This window comes from Phascolarctos cinereus, unplaced genomic scaffold (assembly GCF_003287225.1).
Source record: "Phascolarctos cinereus isolate Bilbo 61053 unplaced genomic scaffold, phaCin_HiC Scaffold_7;HRSCAF=346, whole genome shotgun sequence".
Lineage (NCBI taxonomy): Eukaryota > Metazoa > Chordata > Mammalia > Diprotodontia > Phascolarctidae > Phascolarctos > Phascolarctos cinereus.
The window spans coordinates 170,673-194,423 of NW_027556180.1; the positions used below are offsets into that span (position 1 = coordinate 170,673).

The 23,751-nt window shown below is 50.4% G+C and overlaps 1 protein-coding gene across 1 annotated transcript; it reads right to left on the reverse strand.

The window, feature by feature from the left end:
• Positions 1-76: 76 nt before the first annotated feature.
• NUP88 (nucleoporin 88) lies at positions 77-23,581 on the reverse strand. The gene is given in 18 exon segments (XM_020964700.2): positions 77-275; positions 396-514; positions 609-735; positions 830-910; positions 1,007-1,072; positions 1,272-1,397; positions 1,857-2,015; positions 2,137-2,238; positions 2,425-2,515; positions 2,678-2,735; positions 2,737-2,777; positions 4,763-4,916; positions 5,589-5,775; positions 9,726-9,902; positions 15,379-15,465; positions 19,461-19,586; positions 20,130-20,299; positions 23,152-23,581. Coding segments are annotated over 18 exon segments (2,265 nt in total). The 5' UTR covers positions 23,482-23,581; the 3' UTR covers positions 77-211.
• Positions 23,582-23,751: the final 170 nt, after the last annotated feature.

Sequence of the window (23,751 nt, forward strand, 5' to 3'; positions counted from 1 at the left end):
GACTGTGTGGGTCACTGTGTCTGTGCAGGAAGCGCGCCCCTGCCAGCCCAGAAGCCAACCCCTGCCCAGCCATTCCTTCCTTATAAAAAGTGTTTATTTGGTATTTGTCCTTTATAAAATCGAGTGGGCAGAAACCAGACAAAGGCTCACTCCCAGAGGTCCTCCCCAGTCGGGTGTTATTTGCTGTTCGCTTTGGCCTTGGAGGTCAGGGTCAGAAGTTCACGTGATTCCGGATGTCGTTAATTTGCTTCACCATCTCCCGGATGTGCTCACCCCTAAAAAGCCAGACCACGAGGCTTTCTCTCCCTGCTCCCCCACAAGGGGGGGGGGATGCCCCAGGATGGGGGAGGAGGGGAGGGGGAGAGGGGTTAGGGGAGGGGGGCTGCTTCACTCACTCTTCCTTCAGAACGGTCCGGATGCACTTGCGCTGGTAGGCGCTGAGAGTAATGGTGGGCTTCTGAGGACTTGTCCCCCTCTCCATCTTTCTCTGCTGGTAGTCCTTCTTCATAGTGACCTGGGCACAGGGGGGCAGATAGAAAGGCCATGCACACACTGTCTGGGCCCCGCCACCCTGTCCAGCCCACCACCCCCCCTCGCCCGTGCCTCACCTGCTTGATGGCATTGCCCAGGTGCCGCAGCTGGTCTGGGATCTGCTGCAGCTCCTTCTTCATCTCCCGCTCGCTGTCAGAGAGGACGGGCAGCTGGGAGTGGAAGCGGCGCAGCAGCTGCTTCATCCTTCCCCAGGAAAGAAGTGGCAGCTTGCCTTGGGCTGAGGGCTTCCCTGGCCGCCAGCCCTCCCCCTCCCCCAAGCCTGGCACTGCCCCCGCACCTGTTCATGAGATCTTCCTGGCGCTCCTTGGCCTCCTCGTACTTGTCCGCCAAGCGCTCGGCCATCTCCCGGAGGCTCTTCCTGAGGAGAGATGGGGGAGAGCGCCATGCTGGGCACACGCCACCGGCCCCCCCCCACCTCGGGTGCTGGGCCCCCCTCGGCTCCCCCAGGACTCACCTCTCCTCTCGGCAGTAGTCAAGGTCTTCAAGCTGCTTCTTCTTCTGGCCACATAACAACTTCACCCTTTAAGAACAAAAGAAAGGGGGGCAGCTAGGTGCGTAGGAGGACCCAGTTCAAATCTGGCCTCAGACACTTGACACTTACTAGCTGTGTGACCCTGAGCGAGTCACTTAACCCCACTGCCCAGCCAAAATAAACAAACAAAAATCACAAAAAGGTCACATGGGCTTGGCCACGGGCTCACTGCATGGCCAAGCCTCACCTCCGCTGGATCTCCTCTCTGGCCAGGTCCTGCTTCAGGATGTACTCGTCTCGGAACACCTGTGTGGCCCGGCTGAGCAGCTGGAGGCATTCTTCAGGGGGGGGTGCTACGTCCTTGTCAGAGGACCTTGGGGGAAACGGAGGGAGAGAGGGCCAGCCTTAGGCACGCCTCCCCACCCCCAACAGTCTGCCTTACAAACACGATCTCATTTGAGGCTTACTTCTACTCAATTAGGGACAAACACTGATGCCCATTTTCTAAGAAGAAACATTTATTAAGCACCTACTATGAGCTAGGTATGGTGCTGTTAAGTGCTTTACAGGCAGAATCTCATCTGATGCTCAAACAGCCTTGGCAGGTGGGAGCTATTACTAGCCCCATTCACAGATGAGGAACAGGCTGATCTGAGGCTGGATCTGAACTTGGGTCTTCCTGACTCCAGGGTCCATCCAATTCCTTATCCACTGTGGCACCACCAGGGGCACTCCGCACGCCTGAGAACTGCTGCTGGGGAACCCCTAAGCTCCGCTGGCCTCACGTCAGCATGGACACCCGTGGTCAGCCATGACCCGCCTCCCGCCATACTTCAGAAACACAGGATTGGCCGTGCTGCGTTGCAGGGTGCTCCGGATGTGTTTCTCAAAGGAGTCCTGGGTTTCTGCCAGGATGCGCAGGGGAGACTGTGCCACGCCGACGTCCTCACGGGCACACAGCAGAGGAGGAGATGTGGGGTGGACTGTACTTCTGCCACGGTTCACACCACAAATACAAGCAGACGAGAACAAGAACAGAGATGCTGGTTGGTGTGGACGGCACAGAACGGAGCCTCCCTCCCCCCAGCGAGCAGCCCCAGGGAAATACTTACAGCAGAGGCCTGGTGAGGCACTCGTAAGTGTTGGTGACACACACCATCGTGGGCCCCAAAACATCAGACACGATCCAGAACCCTCGGATGGGAGCCGGCCGCCTGGGGAAACAGCTCTCGATTGCATTACAGACAAAAGGGCTCAGGCTCACGGGGTGGGGGTGGGGGGCGCGCAGGTTACCTAATGCACAGCCAGACCACCCTGTCCATCAGGTGACCCTAGCCCGAGTACGAGGTGCCTTCCCCCAGAAGGAGGCCAGGAAATCAGGGAAGCCGGTCCGTCCTTACCTGCAGGGCAGGGGCTTCGTACAGAGGATGTGCTCTACGAAGCACTTCTGTTCAGCAGCGAGTTCTTGCAAGCTGTCTTTATCTTCCTCATCTACCAAGAGAAAAGCAACATCCACGGACCTGTCCTCAAGGACTCACCATGGCCAGCCGCGTCCCCATGTCTCCTCCACAAGACAGGGCACTCCGTGGACCATGCTGACCCCACCCCATAATACACAAACACCCCTGGAGGGGTTTCAATGACGGAACTCACCCGACCCAAGAAATCTGTGAAGTTTGTGGATCCAAGTCAGCCCCACACTATGGACACCCAGCCTCGTGGGTGCAATGATATCGGGAGGGACATTTGGGATCTGCAGTGGAGAGTTGAAGGACGCCCTGAGGCGGAAAGCCCAAAGGCTAAGGTCACCGTGCCCACAGGGGCCATGCTCAGCCTTCTCATTCACCCCTTCCCAACTCTGCCCTGGCCAGATCAGGGGCACCTTCTCTCCCTGTCCCCTTCACAAGGATTCGTGCCAGGTTAATCCTTTTCCTGTCCTCCTCAGCTCACTCCAAACCAATCCCTGATTTCAATGAAAATCTCCTGTCATTCTACTCTCAAATCCTCACTGGGCTGGACACAGAATCAGAAATGCAATTAGAGATGGAGGATTAAGAGAAAACCCTGGGGGTGCCCCCAGCCCCCCCAGCCTCTGCTCTGCTTTCACTCCCCTCTAACCTGTCCTAGCTGCATGGTGTTCCCACATGTGGCCAAACCTAGCCCTGGGTCACTCCTCACTGTGAGCTGCTGAACAGAGCTCAAGAAACCACATGACCACGTAGGCCAGATCAATGACACACGTATTGCCCAATTTCTTTGAGGCGATGCTCCTGCGTCCCCCAGACCAGCTCCCTCCAGCACTGCCCACACATACCATATCCCTTCCCCCAATCCACAAAAGTGGGCTCTTCTCATCTCAAAACAGGCATCATTCCGGGGCAGCTAGGTGGCACAGTGGATAGAGCACCAGCCCTGGAGTCGGGAGGACCCAAGTTCAAATCTGGCCTCAGACACCTGACACTTACTAATTGTGTGACCCTGGGCAAGTCAGTTAACCCCACTGCCTAGGGCCCCCCCCTCCAAAACAACAAAACTAGCATCATTCCACACTCCTGTCCTCCCAGTTTCTGCCTCCAATTTCTCCCTTTTTACTGCCTCATAAACACACCCACATCTCCCCATCCTTACAAATCCCTTACTCATACCTGCAAGCTGCCATCCTATTTGTCTCAAACTCCTGGAGAAGTCGCCTACATTTTGCGGCTCCACACTACCCCCTCACTGCACCCACTAAGACTCCTCCAGGGATCCACACCCTTCTTTGCCTCTCAGCTACACCTGATGATAACGGCCACTCTTAGTCTTAGCACTTTCTTGGCAGAGAGCTATCTGTCAAGTGCCTGGCACAGGAATTGCAGAAACACCTGTTTCTATTCCCTCGGCTCTCTGACCGCTCCTCCTCCAGCCCACACCCTCCAACCATGGGTGTCCCTCAGGCTCTGTCCTGGGCCCCCTGCTCTTCTCCCTCTAGATGCCTTCACTTGGTGACCATCTCTGTGCTGATGGTTCTCAAATCTGCCCCAGCCTCTCTGCTGTCCTCCAATCTCACACTTCCGACCACCTTTCAGACATCTGAGACAGGATGTCCAGCAGACATCTGAAACTCAGTAACTCCAAAATAGGACCTTCCCCCTGAAACCCTCCCCTCCCCCACCACCTTCCCTATTACTATAGAGGGCAGTGCCCTCCTCCCAGACCCTTGGGCTCCTAAGCTGGGAGCCGTCCTGGAGATCTCCGCCCCCCCCCCCCCCCCGCCAATATGGTGCCTAGGCCTGTCAATTTCAGCTCTTCCTCATCTCTCATCCATTTCACCTCCTCTCCTCTGCCCCGCCCCCACCCACCATGGTGCAGGCCCTCCTCACCACATGCCAGGACCACTGTAGTAGCCACTGAAGGGTCTGCCTCAAACCTCTCCCCCGACTCCAGCCCATCCTCCATTCAGTTGCCAAAGTGATTTTCCTGAAGTATGAGTCTGATCCTGTCCTTTCCCCCATCCCTATTCAGTAAGTGGTCTCCTGTTGCCTCCAGCATCCAGTACAAAACTCTCAATCTGGCATTTAAAGCCCTTGGAGAACTCTAACTCGGCTTCCCTCCCTCCTCCCCTGTGTGTGTGGGGGTGGGGTGGGGGGTTGCGGGGGGGAGGATAAGCCAAGTGAGAAGGAGGAAGTGGAGGAGCGCCCTGCCCCACCTCCTAGCATCTCCCAGGACAATCCCAGAGGAAGGCAGCCCCTTCCTCACCTTGGTGCAGCTTAATGGGACAAGAGAAATCCGACTCGAAGGGGTCATCGTCCTCTTCTCCAGAGGCCAGTCTGAGAGCGAGCTCCAGCTCCACACACTCGAACACGTAGAGAGAAGGGATGAGGTCGGCCCGGGAATCCCACGACTTCTCTGACTGCAGAAAGGCGTGCAGGCCTTGAGTTACGGGGCCATGTGGCCTCCCTGGAGGAGGACCCACAGCATGGGAATGCTTGGGGGCCCAAGCTGTTGGCAGGTCTCCCCCTCCCCTGCCCGTGACCTTCCCGTCCTTGCAGACTCCCTGGGTCTGAAACCCTCTCGTGGCTCTAAGCTGTGACCCCAGTTCCCTCATCACTGCCTCATCCTGCTCCGTCTCTTAGGGTCCGGAGCAGGGTGGGGAACCTGGGGCTTTGAGGCCACATGTAGCCCTCTAGGTCCTCAAATGTGGCCCTTCCACTGGATCCAAACTTTCGAAAAGGATTTGTTCTGTAGAACTTGGACTCAAAGGGCTGCACCCAAGGACCCAGAAGGGCACGAGTGGCCTCGGCCGCAGGTTCCCCACCTCTGGTCCAGAGGACCACCACTTTAAACGCTGGTGAAAGGCAGGGTGCCGACTCCCAGAGTGCAGTCTTGGGTCCTTGGGCCTTCTCTGGATCCACTCTGGCCATGCCACCAGCCCCTCTATGACCCTACAAACGTCATCTGGCCCAGCCAGAGCACAGAGGTGCCCTGGCTGCCATGCCTGCACATAGTAGGTGCTGTGGAAACACATCTTCCCTCCCGTGCTCACCACCGCCCGCCCCGAGGGCACCCATGTGGGGGTGCTTACGTGCTGCTCATCCTCCTCCTCCCCTTCCAGCACCACACAGTGGTATAGCATCCCTGACTCGGTGGCAATGACGAGGATGTTGGGCACGCAGGGCAGGCAGAGGATGGCACAGGCGTCATAGCCATAGTTGTCCTCCGCAGCCGGGTGCATGGGCAGGGGCCCCAAGAGCTTTCCCAGGGTTCCAACACTGGGAAAACAAAAAAGTGGACCCATGGGTGGTCAAGGCTGGACTGTGGGGACTGCCTCCCCCGCTGGAAAGAATTTCAGGGGCCTTGGGTTCACCATGAGGAAACTGAGTCAGGCCTCAGGGCCCTGCTCTAATGCAAACCAGGGACTCCCCATCTTCTCCAGGGCAAAAACAACCCGTAAGACCTTTTGCAACCTAGTGCCCACCTGCCTTTCAAGCCTGATTTCTCTGTTCTTCCATTCTATCTGGATGCCATCTCCCAAGTTTGTGATGGCCTGACCGACCCCGGCCCTTACCGTGCCTGTGTCCAAGAAAGCCCTCCTTGGTGAATGCACCAGGGCACGGCGCCTGGCACACACAGTAGGTGCTTCATAAAGGTCTGAACTGAGTCAGCCACCATCCAATGCACCCTCCCTTATAAATGAGGACACTGGAGGCTTGCCACTGGACCCTAGGGGGGTCATCCTCGCCCCTGAAGCTGGGGGCACTGGGCCTCAGGCACCACTTCTCCCTTCCGGTCTCCTCAGAAATCTCATGGTCTCTAATTCACTCTGAGTGTTTCTGTTGGGGATCCCAGCCCTTCCTGGATGTCTTTCCTTTATTCTACCCCATGAGTCGTCCCTTGTAATAAAGGAAAAAACGCTGAACCCCAAACCAGCCAACAGAGCAAATGAGCCTTTAACAAAATACTAGTTAATTGTTGTCTGTCCTTCGTTTTTGAAGATGGCCAGTGACATCGCGGGATCACGTCCTGAACCGCAGGGAGGTGTCGCCCTTGCTCTCTCCCAGAGTCATCAAAGTGCAGAGGCAGGACGAGTCAGACTGCCCGTCAACAGCCCAGGATGCCCCGGGTGACCGTGGTGTGTTCCATGTCGGACCCAGCTCTAAGCTCCACAGCGTGTGCTTCAGCCGCCTTCGCAGCCCTGGGATCCGCCCCTCCCAGATGGGGAAGTCTTCACTCCCGGCTCGGAGGCCCCTCGGTTAGCGTCAGCCTGGTTGGGCCCGGCTGCTGAGATGGTTTACGGGGGTGTGGCCGCAGCGTATGCTACAGCTTCTCGGAGCCACACCAGCCGTGGATGAACAGCCCTCACCCCAAAGGGGCTCATCCTCCCCGGAAACGTGTACACCCCAATCTTTTTAAATACAATAAGGTGCATTTGTTAAGCACTGACTACACGGAAAGCGTTGTGCTAAGCACTTTACCGATATAATCTCATCTGATCCTCACAACCGCCTTAGGAGGTAGTCGTTGTCGCCATAAATGAGGAAACTGAGGCAGGCATCACTGAAGTGACCTGCCCAGAGTCACACAGCTAGTGTCTGATGCGGGATTCGAGCCTGGCTCTTCCTGGGCAGCTCGGTGGTGCAGTGGATACAGCATAGGTCCTGGCGTCATGAGGATCTGAGTTCAAATCTGGCCTTAGGCACTTCCTAGCTCTGTGAGCCTAGGGAAGTCACTTCACCCTGTTTGCCTCCGTTTCCTCTGTAAAAGGAGAACCCTGGAGAAGGAAATGGCAAAACACTCCAGGATCTCTACCAAGAAAACCCCAAAATGGGTTCCAGAGAATTCAACTACTGAAAAACCATAAAAATAGCTTCCTGTCTGTAGGCCTAGCACTGTGTGGTGTGATGCCCCCTAGCGGCCGTAAGTGACCGGATTGTGTGCATCTTTAGGGTCGAGGTTAGCACACCTCTCATCCTCTCTTCTCCGAGGACAAAACCGGCCATTACATTACTCAGAATTCCCTTCTATAACGCGCCCCCCCCCCATTATCTTAATTGGCTATTTCTATTTTTTTCTCCCATTTTTTTTTCACATTTTTACTTAAAGTTTTGAGTTCCAAATTCTATCCCTCCCCTGCCCTGAGAGGATAAGCAATAAAATATAGGTTATACAGGTGCAATTATGTAAAACATTTCTGTTTGTCATTCTGTACAAGAAGACTCTAATAAAAGAAAAAAATGGAAGAGAGAAAGTGAAAAGCAGCCTGCTTCAGTCTGTCTTCAGTCAATGTCAGTTCTTTCTTTGGAGGTGAATGTCACCTTCATCATGACTCCTCTGGGATTGTCTTAGATCATTGCATTGCTGAGATGAGCCAAGTCATTCCTAGGTGATCATCGCACAACGTGGCTGTTACTGTGTACAACATTCCCCTGGTTCTGCTCACTTCACCCTGCATCAGACCATACAAGTCTTTCCAGGTTTTTCTGAGGTCTGCCTGCTCATCATTTCTTATAGCACAATAGTATTCCATTACATTCACATACCACTTGTTCAGCCATTCCTCAACTGATGGGCATCCCCTCAATTTCCAATTCTTGGCCACTACAAAAAGAGTGGCTGTAAATATTTCTGTACCTGTGGATCCTTTTCCTTTGATCTCTTTGGGATACAGACCTAGCAGGGGTATTGCTGCGTCAAAGGGTATGCACATGGGCATGGTTCCAAGCTGTTCTCCAGAAGGGGTCGGATCAGTTCACAACTCCACCAACAGTGAATTGTCATTTCTTACAGCCGTCACATTGAGAGTGCACAGTTTGCTGAGGCCACCATCCAGCAGCTTTTTCCTCCGTTACAACGTCTCCTTTCCACCAAGAAGTTCACCATCTACTTCCCTGCTCCCAGGACCTTCCCTCTCAGTCAACCAATGAGCAAGGCCTGAACAAATACCTATGCGTGCCAGGCAGGGGGCCAAAACCCTGCCCTCAAAGAGCACACATTCCGTCCAGAGGAGCCGTGTCCACAACCCGGAAGGACTGGACTGGGATCTTCCGGGTGGGGCTGGCGGGACTAGGATTCCCTTTTCATCCAATGAATCAATCTTCAATGTGCGTACCTTCCTGCACTTGTCATTTTACTTGTGACCTCATTGTCACTCTCAGCTGGCGGCCACATGCACAGTAGGGAAACGATCCACAAAAGGAGGAAAGTAGTGGTAGAAGTGTTTGTGAACCCGCCCCAGGAAGGGCTCGAGGTGCCTCTCCAATGGGAGATGGGGGAGATAAAGGAGGAAAAGCCATGAAGTTTGCAGCTGAGTAGGGGGTGCCCCCGCTGCATCACCCAGAGGTGGGAGACTAGAGATGCCAGGTGCCCCTTCCCCCTTCTACCTGGGTTCTTCTGACGCCCCGCCCCTCCCCAGCACCAGATGAATAGTTATTGCATGGTTACTGTGTAAGGGAAAGTGCATGATGTCAGAATTCATGTAGGACACAAAGAATTGGAGCAGAAAAGTGTATTTCCAGCAGTCATGGGAACTTAACTCCCTGTTTCCCATAACTTTAGTGTATCAACACCCATGTCTTTGACTTTTACGCTGTTTTCTATGAGCACTGCCCCGCCAGAGTTGAGGACTGAGCGCTCCAGAGCCCTCACTGGCTCCCCAGTACCCACAGAGCCGCATGTCCTCCGCCAGGCACGCCTGCCCCTCCACGCTTGGAGTTTACCTCTGTGAGAACAGGCAGCCACAGAGGCCTCCAGAATTTGGGAGGTGGGAGCAGCCTCGGGGTAGTGGGATTGGAGTGCCAAGATACTGGGCGAGCAGACACCCAGCCTGCAGCCCAGGCAGCTCTTTCCTTCCACTCTGGGCCAGCTCTTTGGTGTGGAAGGGCTCCTGATGTCCCCCCTGCTCCTGTCTAGACGTTCTGTGGCTGGGCAGGGCTTCAAACCCTGGACGACTGGTCCCTTAACCTCTGTCGTCCAGTTTCTCACACCCATCCAGCCCCTCCCCATCCTGGCTGCCTCCTCTGGGTGCTCTCCAGAATTTCAATGTCTTTCCTAAGCCATAAACCCCACATGGCTCCTCATTCCTGAAATCTGTGCCCCTCCTCGAGGGAGCCCCAGGGCAAAGGCTCACCTGGACCTTGTGACTACCTCACCTCCATCTTTTCAGATAAGGGTCACTGGTTAACCAGGCCCCCTATGTCCCATGTGGGAGGCCAGCATGGCTCACCTTTGCATCAGACTCACATACGTAAGGAAGGTCTCCCCATTCTCATACAGGATGTACAGGGGGTAGGCCAGCACCTCTTCTTGGCTTCGCTGCCCAAAGATGTTTTTGGGCACTGTTGTCAGAGGCCCAAAATCAAACGCGACGGCCGTCTCTCCAAGGGATGCCGTGTACGCCCTCCTACAAAGCAGACCAAATAAGAGAGAGTGTGTCTCAGAGGAGTCACGCCTGACACCAGTCGGCCGATGAGTCCCTATGGCTGGTGCCGTTGGACTCAAAAGACTGCCAGACGCGGTGCTTGCTAGGTACCGGGCACAAAGATGGAATGGCCCCTGCCCTTGGGGAGCAGACAATCTAAGCAGAAGGCAGGGCACAAACAAAATAAGGGTGGGCTCTTTTTTTCTGGGGTGGAGACCATGGAGAGAAGCTCTGTGTAAAGGCAGAGGTGAGCAACGCAGAATAGCTAGCTAAAAGCCAGTTTGGCCAGACTCGACAATGGGGGGAAGGAAAGGTTGGGGTCAACTCATGAAGGGCAGCAGGGAGCCACTGGGGTTTACTGAGGAGGGGAGTGACCTGGAGGGTGAAGAAAGCAGAAGGAAATCAGTTCTAAGGCTATTGGAACAGTCCAATGAGAGAGTGGCCACACACTCCTTGATAACATTTCAGCTCTGCTAGAGAAGGGAAAGCGCCGGGGTGAGGGACCTAAAGGAAAGGGGACTGGAACCCCGCTGGAGCCACCAACAAAACACTCAAGGAGGGACCCACCCCCAAAAGGAGGAGGGGAGCCACAAAACTCTGGGCATCCTCTCCCGCTATCCCTCAGGCCTGGCTCCACTCTGACCTTTAAGTGAAAGTCTTCCCGCCTGCAGGAAGCCTACTGCAGCCCTCCTTAATTCCAATGCCTTTTCTCTGTTAATCATCTCCTAGTTATCCATCAGTATATATCTGTTTGTCTACTATCTCTCCCACTGTACTGGAAGCACATTGGGGGCAGAGACTGTCTTGTGCACAGCACACAATAGGCATTTATGAAATGTTGATTGATTAAACATAAGGGAAAAAAAGTCTGAAACACAACACATTTCTAGAGGAAGAAAATTCAATAGAAACCCAGAGTACAAGCTGCAAGAACAGAGAAGGAAGGATGAAGCCAAAGCCCAACCCTCAGAGTGAACACACCAATTACAATTTTAACAATGACTACAGGGCAGAGGAAATGACATGAGAAACACAGAACCCTGTGACTTCATGAGGAATCAAGACATTGTAAAACAAAACCAAAAGAATGAAAAACCAGAAGGCAATGCAAAATATCTCACTAGAAAAACAAAAGACCTGGAAAATAGATCCAGAAGGGATAATTTAAAAATTATTAGGCTATCTGAAAGCCACGATCAAAAAAAGAGCCTAGACATCATCGTACAAGAAAAACTGCCCTGATATTCTAGAACCAGAGGGTAAAATAGAAATTGAAAGAATCCACCGACCACCTCCTGAAAGAGATCCCCAAAGGAAAACTCCTAGGAATACTGTAGCTAAATTCCAGAAATCCCAGGTCAAGGAAAAAATATTGCAAGCAGCCAGAAAGAAACAATTCAAGTATTGTGGAGACACAATCAGGATAACACAAGATTTAGCAGCTTCTACATTAAAGGACTAGAGGGCTTGGAATATGATATTCCGGAGGTCAAAGGAGATACAACTACAACCAAGAATCACCTACCCCGCAAAACTGAGTATAATCCTTCAGAGGAAAAAAATGGAAATTCAGTGAAGTAGAGGACTTTCAAGCATTCTTGATGAAAAGACCAGAGCTGAATAGAAAATTTGACTTTCATGAAAAGGTAAACAGAAAAGAGAAATCATAAGGGACTTATTAAAGTTGAACTGTTTACAGTCCTACATGGAAAGATAGTATTTGTTAACTCATAACATCTTTGTCAGTATTAGGGTAGTTGGAAGGAAAAAAATTATACATACATATAGATAGATAGAGGGCACACGGTGAGTTGAAGATGAAGGGGTGATATCTAAAAAATAAAATTAAGAGGTGAGAGGATTATACCAGGAGAAGGAGAAAGGGAGAGGTAGAATGGGGTAAATTTTTTTCACATAACACAGGCAAGAAAAAGCTTTTACAGTGGAGGGGAAATAGGGGAAAGTAAGATGGAATGAATGAATCTTATTCTCATCAGATCTGGCTTAAGGAGGGAATAACATACACACCCAATTGGGTATGGAAATCCATCTTACCCTACAGAAAAATAGTGGGGAAGGGGATAAGAGAGTGAGAGAATGATAGAAGGGAGGGCAGTAGGAGAGGGGAGAGAGTAATCAGAAGCAAACACTTCTGAGGAGGGTCAGGGTCAAAAGAGAGAATGGAACAAACGGGGGGGGGCGGGATAGGATAAAAGGAAATAGAGCTGGTTTTTCACAACATGACTACTATGCAAATGTTTTACATGACTACACATGTATAACCCATATTGAGTTGCTTGCCTTTTCAATGACGGTGGGTGGGAGGGAGGAAGGGAGAAAATTTGGAACCCAAAGTTTTAAAAAACAAATGTTAAAAACTGTTTTTACATGCAACTAGAAAATAAGATATACAGGCAATGGGGTATAGAAATCTATCCTGCCCTACAGGAAAATAGGGAGGGGAGAGATAGAAGGGAGGGCAGATTAGGGGAAGGGGTATTCAGAATGCTCACCATTTTTGGGTGGGAGGAAGGGCGAGATGGGGAGAAAATGTGGAACTCCAAATCTTGTGGAAGTGAATGTTGAAAACTAAGAACAAGGAAATCAATACATGTTTAAAAAAAAAAAGAGATGAGCAGGCAGACTTCAGGGAAACCTGGAAAGACTTACATGAACTGATGCTGCGTGAAATGAGCAGAACCAGGAGAACACTGCACATAGCAAGAGCCACATAGCGCAATGACTAACTTTGACAGACTCAGCTCTTCTCAACTCCAAAAGATTCACAATAGAAACTGCTGTCCACACCCAGAGAAAGAACCATGGACTCTGAATGCAGATGGAAGCAGACTATTTGCTCTCCTTTTCTTTCACTGTTTTGTTTCTTCTTTCTTGTGGTTCCTCCCATTAGTTCTAATTCTTCTTCACATCATGACTAATATGAAAATATGCTTAATGCGAACAAATAAGTAGAGGCTATATCAGATTGCACGCCATCTTGGGGAGGGGGGAGAAAGAGGGGGAGAAAATTCATAACTCAAAATCTTATGGAAGTGAATGTTGAAAACTAAAACTAAAAAAAAATAAAGAAAGAAAGAAATGAGAGACTAAGAGATTCTGAAAACAAATTTGGAAGAGATCTCAGGTGCAGCGAGGTGGCGCAGTGGATAGAGCACCGGCCCTGGATTCAGGAGGACCTGAGTTCAAATCCGGCCTCACACATAACACTAGCTGTGTGACCCTGGGCAAGTCACTTAACCCCACTGCCTAAAAACAAACAAAAAACCAAAACAAAACAAAACAAAATTTGGAAGAGATCTCTACACAAGCCAAAGCCATGGCCTGACCCGGAGGATGAGACAACTTCCTGAAGAACAGATAAACCAGTGACACTGAATACAGAAAATGCACCACAAAGGGAAAAACCTACGCCTCAACTTCAGACTAAAACCTTTCATGCAGACGGCAAACTCGAAAACAGTCGTTAGATTAAATATCTCCAATGACAAACCAATTCTGCAAGCAGCCAGGAGAAAGACCTTCCCATATTAGGGAAGGAGAGCCAGGCACGGGGGACAACCAATGCAAAGACAAAGATGTGGGAGAAGCATGAAAGAACAGAGACAAGGCCAGTTCAGCTGGACGACAGTGGGCAAGAAAGGCAACAATGGATGAACAAAACGAAGTCCAACACGAATTTATATTTTATCCTGAAGACAGCATGAACTTGCTGTCATTCAGCCATGTGCTAGGCACTAGGCAGAGCCACAACTGAGTGCTGCAGTGACACAGCCGGGCTGTGCTTAAGGAAAATCACGCCAGGAGGGCACGGGCCACAGCCAAATGTCACAGAAAGGGCAAGGGGGAAGGCTGAGTGAAGTTCACAGGAGCTGGCCATGCAGAGACAGAACAGTATGAGTCAGACTGTGAAGGCTGACAAAACGTTGGAAAACAGCCAAGAAATCATGAAGCAGTGTCCTGAGGACGGAAGCCAGATGGCAGAGGGCTGAGGAGGGGCTGCTGACATGATTCTGCTGCTCAGAGCCACAGTCAGGCATGAGGAATCTGTAGCCCCGAAGCCACATGTGGCCCTCTAGGTCCTCAGGTGTGGCCCTCTGACTGACTCCAAATGTCACAGAACAAAGCCCCTTAATAAAAGGGTTTGTTCTGCACTCAAGGACCTAGATGTGGCCTCAGGACAGTCACTGTATTACAATCACTTAATGAGATATATAAAGACATCCCCAAATACCTAACACAGGTCGAGCAGTTCCCAAGAAGGTGTGGAGCAAGGAGTCAGCTGCTCTTGCCACACTTCCCCCGTCTTCCCCCGCCGTGCTAGGATCCCGCCTCACTTTTCAAGGGCAGACGTCTTGAGGCTGGCGTTTTTTATCTAAGTGTTATAACCATCCACATCAAAACGAAAACTGATCAAAGAAAAACCTGCCAATGCCAGACAACTGCAGACGAACCTTAGCCAAACAAAGCCAAAAGCACTGGTCTGCTTCCACCACTCCGGGATCCATCAAGGTCCCCCAATCCTAAGTGAGAGGCTGGGGTCTGCACGGATTCAAGAAAAAGGGAGCCAGGCAGGCAAATGGAGAGGGAGGGAGAGGGGGAGTCAGAGAACCTAGGCCTCAGCTTCCTCCTCTGTAAAATGGGGGCAGAGCTGAGACAGACTCTAAGGTGCCGCTCTCAGAGTCTCGAAGAAGGGGGAAGGGATGTGCCAGGCACCACGTGCTGAGTGTTCTTTTCACAAGCATTATCTCATTTGATCTCACACCCTGCTTGAAAATTCCAACCACAAACGTCCACTCAGACCGGACAGTGGTCAGCCAAGATTAGGCTGTGCAGGCCAGCCACGCTGGGAAAGCTCCCAGGATGGGGCCAGCGACAGACATCTCTGTGCAGAGACCATCGCCACCAGCCTGGCCACAGCGACTCAGAGATGGTCTCTTAAAGGATGGTGTGGGAGGCCCCTAAAGCATTCCAATGCCCCACAAGCTCAGAAGGGCTGCCCAGCTCTCCCTGCAGCCAGGGAAGCTCAGTCAGTAACTCCTCAAGTATTTGTCGCTTGACCCTGAGCCCCCAGACTAGGCGTAGGAAACCCACGGAGAGTCCACGTTTGACAGAACAAACCCTTTTATGAGGGGGATTTGTTCAGTGAAGTTGGGGTTCAGTCAGAGGGCCACACTTGAGGACCTAGAGGCCGCAGGCTCCTCACCCCTGCTCTAGACAGCCCCAGATCACTAGCTGTCCAGTGTGTGTGTTGGGGGGGAAGCGTGATATGAGCCTGCCACACTCCAGTCAGATGTCATACCTGTGGGGCCACAAGATAAGGATCAGCCTGGGCGGGCAGCCGATTAGCTCCTTTCCTTGGCCCTGCCCCAGAGGCCTCATGATGTGGCATTCATGGATGGTGCCCTAATAGACACCCTGCCCCAGCCCTCAGACTCACCCTTTGTTGAGGATCAAACTTTCCTCCTCGGCATCAGAAAGGGGGATCACCTTCACTGGGATCTGGGGCTCCCGAAGACAATAGATCCTGGAACACAAGCATGTGACATGATAACATGAGATCCTCCGCACTCACCATCTCCCAACATCCTCCACTCTCGCCTCCTCCCTAGTCTTCTGTCCAGCCCTGGTCCTAGTACCAACCCTTGGGGCTGGTCTAGTGCAGGAAGGGCTGGAAAGACTGGGAGGAGGAGGGGGGAGGAGCTTCCCTTCTGTGCCCTTCACTGGCAGGGCCACTCGCCACACTTTGAGGACCTGGATTTTGGACAAACAACACGATCCCCAAAGGACTGGCTCCTAAAGGTCCCTTCTCTCCATCCATTTCACCTCCTTTCCTATGGTCTCCTCTACCCCCTAAAAACAGGCTCAGGCCTGCCCAAGCTGTTTAAAAAAATTTGAAATCCTTACCTCTCCCACTGTTCAAAATCAGCCTCCTTGTATCCCAAAGAGATCAAACAAATGGGAAAAGGACCCACATGTACAAAAATATTCAGAGCAGCTCTTTTTGTGGTGGCAAAGAATTGGAAATGGAGAGGATGCCCATCAATTGGGGAATGGCTGAACAAGTTGTGGTATATGAATGTAATGGAATACTATTGTGCTATAAGAAATGATGAACAGGCTGACTTCAGAAAAACCTGGAAAGACTTATATGGTCTGATGCTGAGTGAAGTGAGCAGAACCAAGAGGACTCTGTACACAACAACAGCCACGTTATGTGATGACTAATATTGTTAAACTGAACCTTTCTCAGCATTACAAGGATCTAAAACATCTCCAGAGGCCTCGGGATGGAAAATGCTGTCCACATCCAAAGAAAGAACTATGGAAGTCGAATTGCTATCACTTATTTTTACCTCTGGTTGAATTTTGTTTCATCTTTCTGATGGTTCCTCCTATTGGTTTTAATTTTTACTTATAACTTCACTAATGTGAAAATATGTTTAATAGGAATGTAAATGTAAAGCCTATATCAGATTGTGTGCCGTCTTGGGGAGGGTGGGGGGAGGAAGGGGGAGAGAAAAATTTTCAACTCAAAAGCATATGGAAGTGATTGTTGATAAATCAAAATAAATTAATAAAATAAAAAAAACTTTAAAAACTTTCACAGTAAAACTTAATTTTACAAAAATTCTATTGATATCTTCTATTTTTTTTCACTACCTTCAGTTCCAAATATATTTTCCCCTCCCCCATCAAACTTTGTAACAAAGAATAAAAAGAAAGAAAAGGCATACAGTTTAGGGCATACAACGTTCCTTGCCCGTAATCATCCACCTTGGCAAAGCAGGGGAGGATCCCTCCTCCTAAGCCAAGCTCAATCACCACTGAACACTCAAGGTCCAGTCTGTTCTTTATGCTGAAGTTCTCATCATCCTTGAGTCCTTGTGCTGCCCTGGTCCTGCGTATTTCAACCCTCCCAAGCTTAATCATGGTTTCTCACGTCCATGGGTGATCATGGCCTTCCTTAGACTCCCACCCCTCCATCTCTAGTGAAGTGTGGGAGATGATAAGATCATAATGACTCTAGCCCTAAGGAAAATCATTTTGGCAAATGAATAGAGGATGGAGAGAAGAGAGGAGAGACTGGAGGGAGGGAGAATCATTAGACGGTTCCTACAATGCTCGAGGTGATAAAGGACTGACCTCAGAAGGTGGCAGTTTGAGTGAAGAAAATGTCGATAGCACAAAGGAAGAAATAACAAAGTCTGACAACAGATAGGGAAGGAAGCTTGAGGATGACATGACAGTTGTGAGCCTGGAGGAGTGGGAGCAGAGCAGGGCCCTCAACAGTAACAGGGAAGGCAGGGAGGAGGGAGGATGTGGGGGAAAGCTGAGTTCCCTTTGGGGCATGCCAAGTTTAAGATACTTCTGGACCTAAGCTGACTGTCCCTTTCTATCTATGTCTGTTTGTAGAAAGTGGGATTGTAGCCAAGACTTTAAGGAATCCAGGTAGCAGAGATAAGGAACAATTCCAGGCATGGGGAAAGCCAATGAGAGAGATGGAGTGTAATGTAGGAAAAAGAGCCAGAAGGCCAGTGCCACCAGATCAAAGAGTGTGTGTTAAGGAGTAAAGTATAAGAAGATTGGAAAGAGAGGAAAGGGCCAGGTTACGAAGGCCTCTGAAAACCAAACAGAGGATTCTGTATTTGATCCTGGAGGAGATAGGTAGTCAATAGAGTAAAGGGAGGCTGACACCCCAAGGTGCAGGGGAGGTGGGGGTGGAGTTGAAATGGACCAGAGGTGCTTAAGAGATGCTGCAGAAGTGAAATGGACAAGAGATGCTGCAAAGGGGGGGGGGGGTGAAATTGACCAGAGATGGTGAAGAAGTAAAATGGACCAGAGATGCTGCAGAGGTGAAATCGACAGGCCTTGGCACCATATTGGATATGAGAGGGAGAAGGTGAGAGAAAGGAATACAGGATGATTCCTAGGGTTGTAAGCCTGGAGGGCTGTAAGGATGGGGAGTTCCCTGGAAAGCAGGAGGGGAGAAGATTTATGGGGGAATGTGGATGAGTTCCATTTTGGACATGTTGAGGTAAAGATGTCTACTGGATATCCAGTTTGATATGTCTGAGAGGCAGATGGAAATGTGATTGGAGGTCAGCAGAGAGTCTGGGGCAGAAAACACGACTTGAAAATCATCAGCATAAATACGGCGATTAAATCTATGGGAGCTGGTGAGATCATCTAGTGAGGTAGGATAGAAGGAGAAGAGGGCTGAAAGGCATGATGTGGAAGAAGATCCAGTAAAGGAGACAGAGAAGGAGGATGAGAACAGGAGAGAGTGTCCTGAAGACCTAGAGAAGAGAATATCCAGGAGGAGAAAGAGTGGCCAATGACAGCATCCAAGGCTACAGAGAGGTCAAGGAGAATGAGGACTGAGAAAAGCCCATTGGATTTGGTGACTAAGAGATCACTGACTACTACGGAGAGTGCAGTCTCCAAAGAAATAACAGCACAACGTCAATTTGGAAGGAAGTCTCCAGTGGAGCGCTCCAGGGCTCTATGCTCAGTGCTGTGTTATCTTAACATTTTTACCAATGATTTGGGTAAAGGGATGGATAGAATGCTTTTATGACTTGCAGATGATTCCAAGGTAGGAAGAGAGCTCTCTCACACTGGAAAACAAGTTAAAACTTTGGGTGAACGTAAATACAAGGAAAGTTGATAGAAATAAAGTTTGGCTACACATTAATTCCTCTAACAAAGACCTGGAGATGCCAATGACCTTCAACTCCCACAAAGCCTTTCTCCAAGCCTCCTTGTGGCCTGCAGATGATGCTGGCTCGCAAAGGATCTGCTAGTCAAACATGAGCTCCTGAAGATTTTACCAGGCTGGAAAAAATTTTGAATTCCATGGCCCAAAATTCACAAGTAGCTTATGCTCTTCTACTTCTGCAGGGCAGGGACAATTTTAAGGCCATCTGTAAGCCCAGTTCTAGCTACTCTACAGGTGAGATCCTGGCCCACCACCCAGTCTCTGAAGGGTTCACCCTCCCAGCTTTGGATGGACCATCCAGGGCTGGATCCCAGGCACTGCTCCACATATTCAACAACTTCCAATCTCCTTCCAGAGGAACATGAGACCATGCATGTCCTTCAAGTCTGACCATTCAGCCAGTTCTATGAGGGCTCACACTGAAGGAGGAATCCAACTTCACAATGTTGACTCTCTCACTACCAGTGAAACCCAGAAACAAAGTAGGGTGAGGGTGAGGGTTAGGGGAAGGACAGCTCATATGTAAGCCTTGGAGAGGCAAAGAGAGGAATTGGTCGGCCTTATCTTGTGTCCAAAGGCAACAACAAGGTATATCATTTCATGGTTTGGTGAGAGGGAAGGACTGGCGGAAACTAAATGGACACAACCAACCCCCTTCTCATCTCCCAGTTTCCTGGGAGGGCTCAGACAATGGATTTTATCATGCCCCCTTTCCACTGATCCCTTCCCCTCCCTTCCCTCTATAGCTGGGTCCTGAGGAGAGCCCAACAGCAGCATCTTTCGGCAGGACCGATCCCTACCGTATCACGTTGTCTGATGTCAGCATTACTACATGGGGGTCTAGCACTTCACTTGGGTACCAGGCAGCGTGCTTCAGGATCAGGGAGGGGGAGCTGTTGAAGAACCTCTCGGCAATAGGAGTCGTGCTACAAGACAGGAAGCATCAATGACTTTCATTTTTTCTTGGTGCTCTTAACAGACTTGGATTCCAAACACTGGATCACTACAACTTCTTAACTTTTTTTTTTTTAGGCAATTGGGGTTAAGTGACTTGCCCAGGGTCACACAGCTAGTGAGTGTCAAGTATCTGGTCTGAGGCCAGATTTGAATTCAGGTCCTCCTGACTTCAGGGCCAGTGCTCTATCCACTGCACCATCTAGCTGCCTTTCAACCTCTTAATTCTACAATGAGCCCAGGGTTTGTCAACTTTTTGGGTACAGATTCCTTTTCTGGGGCAAATGACCTCAATCTGTTCACCACTGTTAAGGGGGAAAATCAAACCCTAAAGTAACGGGCCAGATAATTCTGCTTTTGATGGGTCTCCAAAGACAAGATATTTGCTGTGATTAAATCACCAATTCTGTCAAAAACACAAGCAAGAACTTTTCCCACAATAAACAAAATAGCCCCTGCCTCACCACACATGTATGCACACACCCAGACCAAGGCCTGAGGCAGATCCAACTTACCTACAGTTCACTGTTGATTTCCCGCCTTCAAATTCAGAATTCTTCCCCCATCGTTTCGGAAGCTCTAAGACAGTGAGTCCCCTGGTGCCAATAAGTGCCACATGATGGTGAGTCGGGCTCAATAGGACTTGGTAGACTTCAAACAGGGGAGGATTTATACAAAGCAATCTCTGGAAATTAAAGAAAGTTGGATTTAATGTTGACAGGAAAAATGTTAGTTATTTGGAAAGGGGAAAAAGTCCACACAATACTGCCCTAGATAACTGGAATGCTGTGAAGCTAACATAATAAAATCTCTGGTTTTAACCATTTGCAAAGGACGTCCCTTTCTCCCATTTATCAGTCAACAGAAGGCAATGAAGTTAGTGCCTCTTGCCCATGCAGGACACCAATGGCAAATCCCCTCCTGCAGGCCCAGCCAGGCCAGGGTTCTCTGTTCTCTGTGCTCTCCCTCTTCCCTTGCAGCCCCCACCTGCCTTCTCTCATCTTCTCCTCAACTCCTGGTCATGGCGGGAAGAGAGCAAGCTTCCTGTGGCAGGCCAGCAGGCAAGAAGGCTTCTCTTCAATTAGACACAGGAGTCAAGTCTATAATTAACTGGGCATTTGCATCGGATTTTGATTCATCTAAGTGAGGGAAAGAAATATGATTTAGGAAGAAAATCCACAAAACAAACACTATGGCCATTATGACCGTGCAAAGATGAGCCTCAGGAAGGACTAGAGTCGATTCCACCTTGTGACCCTGTGGCCAAAACTCTTCACCTCCTCTGTGCCTCACGATCTCTGATAGAGTGGGGGACAGAAGGTGGCCTCCAATGCTTTAAATCAAACACCCTCTGGCAATGGTTTTTAGGGTTTTTTTTTTACATTTTATTTATTTTTAGCATTCACTTAAAAAAAACACCTGAGTTCCAAATTCTCTCCCCTCCCTTCCATTGTGAAGGCAAGAAATGTGACATCAATTATACATGTGAAATCATGCAAAACATTTCCATATTTGCCATGTTGCAAAAAAGCAAGAAAAATAAAGTAAAAAAATGATGCTTCAATCTACATTCAGATTCCATCAGTTCTTTCTGACAACTCCACAAAACAGGATAGTAACTTGATATATTACAAGAGACAGGACACACATATGTGAACTTCTTATGCCAAGAACCCCGCCCTATAGACAGAGCCTGGAACAAATATAGGTACAACAAAAAGGGAAGGTCTCATGAGAAGACTGGAGGACAATCCCCTCCCAAATAGGAATGGTGTGGGAGGAGGAAGGGAGCAGTAGGGGAGGGGGATGGAGGGAGAACGTTCCGCTTATCTGAAAGGGTCCCAGCTACACAAACAGGTTATCACTCTGGGCTACACTGGCCAGAACCAGGCTTATAACTGACTCAGCTTTCAAGATCATCGAAAATTTTATAGAGTTCAGTAGCTCATAACTCACTGCTGTTAGTTTAGGGGAATTTCATCTCTGGAAAACAGGGCAACTCAAGAAAGCAAGCTCAGGGAGCCCCTTCACAAAGCAGATAGTATATTTCATCCTGAGTCTTTCGGAATTTTTTTGGATCATTGTATTAAGAATCATACAACATTGCTTTTACTGCGTACAATGCTCTGGTTCTGCTCACCTCACTCTGCATCAGTTCATATAAGTCTTTCTTCCAGGTTTTCTAAAACTACCCCATTTTGTTATTTCTTACAACACAAGAGTATTCCATCACAATCGTATACCCCAACTTATTCAGCCACCCCCGCCAGTTTCCAATTCTTTCAGCACCACAAAAAAGAGCTGCTATAAATATTTTTGTACCTATGGACCTTTGTCCTTTTCTTTGATCTCTTTAGATACAGCAATACCTAGCAGCAGTATTGCTGGGTCAAAGGGTATGCACAGTTTTATAAGCCCTTCAGAGGTAGGTCCCAACTGTTCACTAGAATGGCTGGATCACCACACAACTCCACCAACAGTGCATTAGTGTCCCTATATTTTCACATCTCTTCCAGCAATTGCATTTTCCTTTTAAGTCATCTTAGCCAATCTGATAGGTGTGGAGCTAATGAAATGTTTAAAGGCAATGACATAGTAAAGAAGAGTGGCTGGAGTCCAGAAGATCTGGGTCTAAATCCTGCCCGATTAATGGACCTGCCCCTCCGTTAACCTCTTCAAAGTTCAAGGAACTTTCTACAACTCCAACGGACCTGAAGAAACAGAGGGTCACAGCTTTAGAGCTGGCAGGGACCTTAATGAAGGGTCTTCATTCCATTACTCTAGCCAGAGACTAGAACCAAAAGTCAGTCACTCAAAAAGCATTTATAAGCTAAGCACTAGAGGAACTTCCACCCAGAAGCCCAATCGCGATTTCAAGATGCCTCAGGAATGTTTCACTTCATGCCCCTCCCCATCACCCCAGCTCGGGAACCCTGAACCACCATCTCATCCACTCGACCCTTGTCCCTGGATGGAGCATGTCAACGTACTCTAAGACGCCTTCAAGGCCAGGAAACAGCCCCCAACCCTCACCACTTGACCTTGGTCTTGGGGCTGGGTCAGGTCTGGTACACAAGAGGCACTAGATAAGCGCTGGTCCAGACCAGGGGCCCTCAGGGTGGTTTCCTGGACATCAACTTTTATTTGCCTGTATATTAAAGAATGGTGCAGTGTATAGAACACTGGGCCCGGAGGTAGGAAGACCTGAGTTCAAATCAGACTTCAGACACGGGGACCCTGGGCAAATCACTTAATTCACTCTCTTTGCCTCAGTTTCCTCATCTGTAAAATGAGCCGGAGAAGGCAATGGCAAACCGCTCGAATATCTTTGCCAAGAAAACTCCAAATGGGGAGAGGTGAGTCGAACTCGATTGAACAACACTTAAAAAGAATGGCTCCAATAAAGGCTTTTCATTCATCAGGCACTCCCCGAACCCCCGCTCTCCAGCCCTAGTAACAGCCCCGTTCCCACTATCGCCTAGTAACTAGCCCAGCCCGCCGTGCCCCCGCGCAGGCGCAGTCCGGCACCGCCGTTACCTGATAGCGACTTAGGGTGGGGCCCTCGCCGCCGCCACCTCCACAGTCGCTTTCGCTCGCACCACCCCCGCTCCCGTCGCCAGGGGCGGAGCCTGGGCCGCGCAGGCGCACTGCCAAGAAAGCGCCGGCCGTCCCGTCCCACAGGAAGAGCTCGGCGCCGAGCCCAAAAAGAAGGTTCCGGGTGAGGGTGGGCGGGCTGGGGTGCTCGGTGCCCGGCGCAGGAGAGCTGAGGGCCCGGAGGCCCTCGCGTAGCCGCACGAACACAACGTGTTGGGGCAGCCACAATCGCCACTGCTCGCCGTCGCCGCCGGCCTCCTCGGCCGCCGCCATCTTTCCCCGCGCCGCTCGCCTGGGTGCCGTCCCCCTCTGCTGTCCAATCAATGGCCGTCAGCCTCCGCTCCAGCCCATGAACACCCGTTCGCGTGCCTGTCCAATCGGCGCCCCTTCCTCTCCGACCAATCAGTGACCTCCATTATTCTGCCCAATCCGAACCCGAGGTTGCCAAGGGCGGTGGTCACGGGCTGAATCTGCCGCTGGGGCTGTGAACTCTGACCTGTTGGCGTCACGATAGACGGCGTGGTGCCTGGGGCTGGCCCCTTC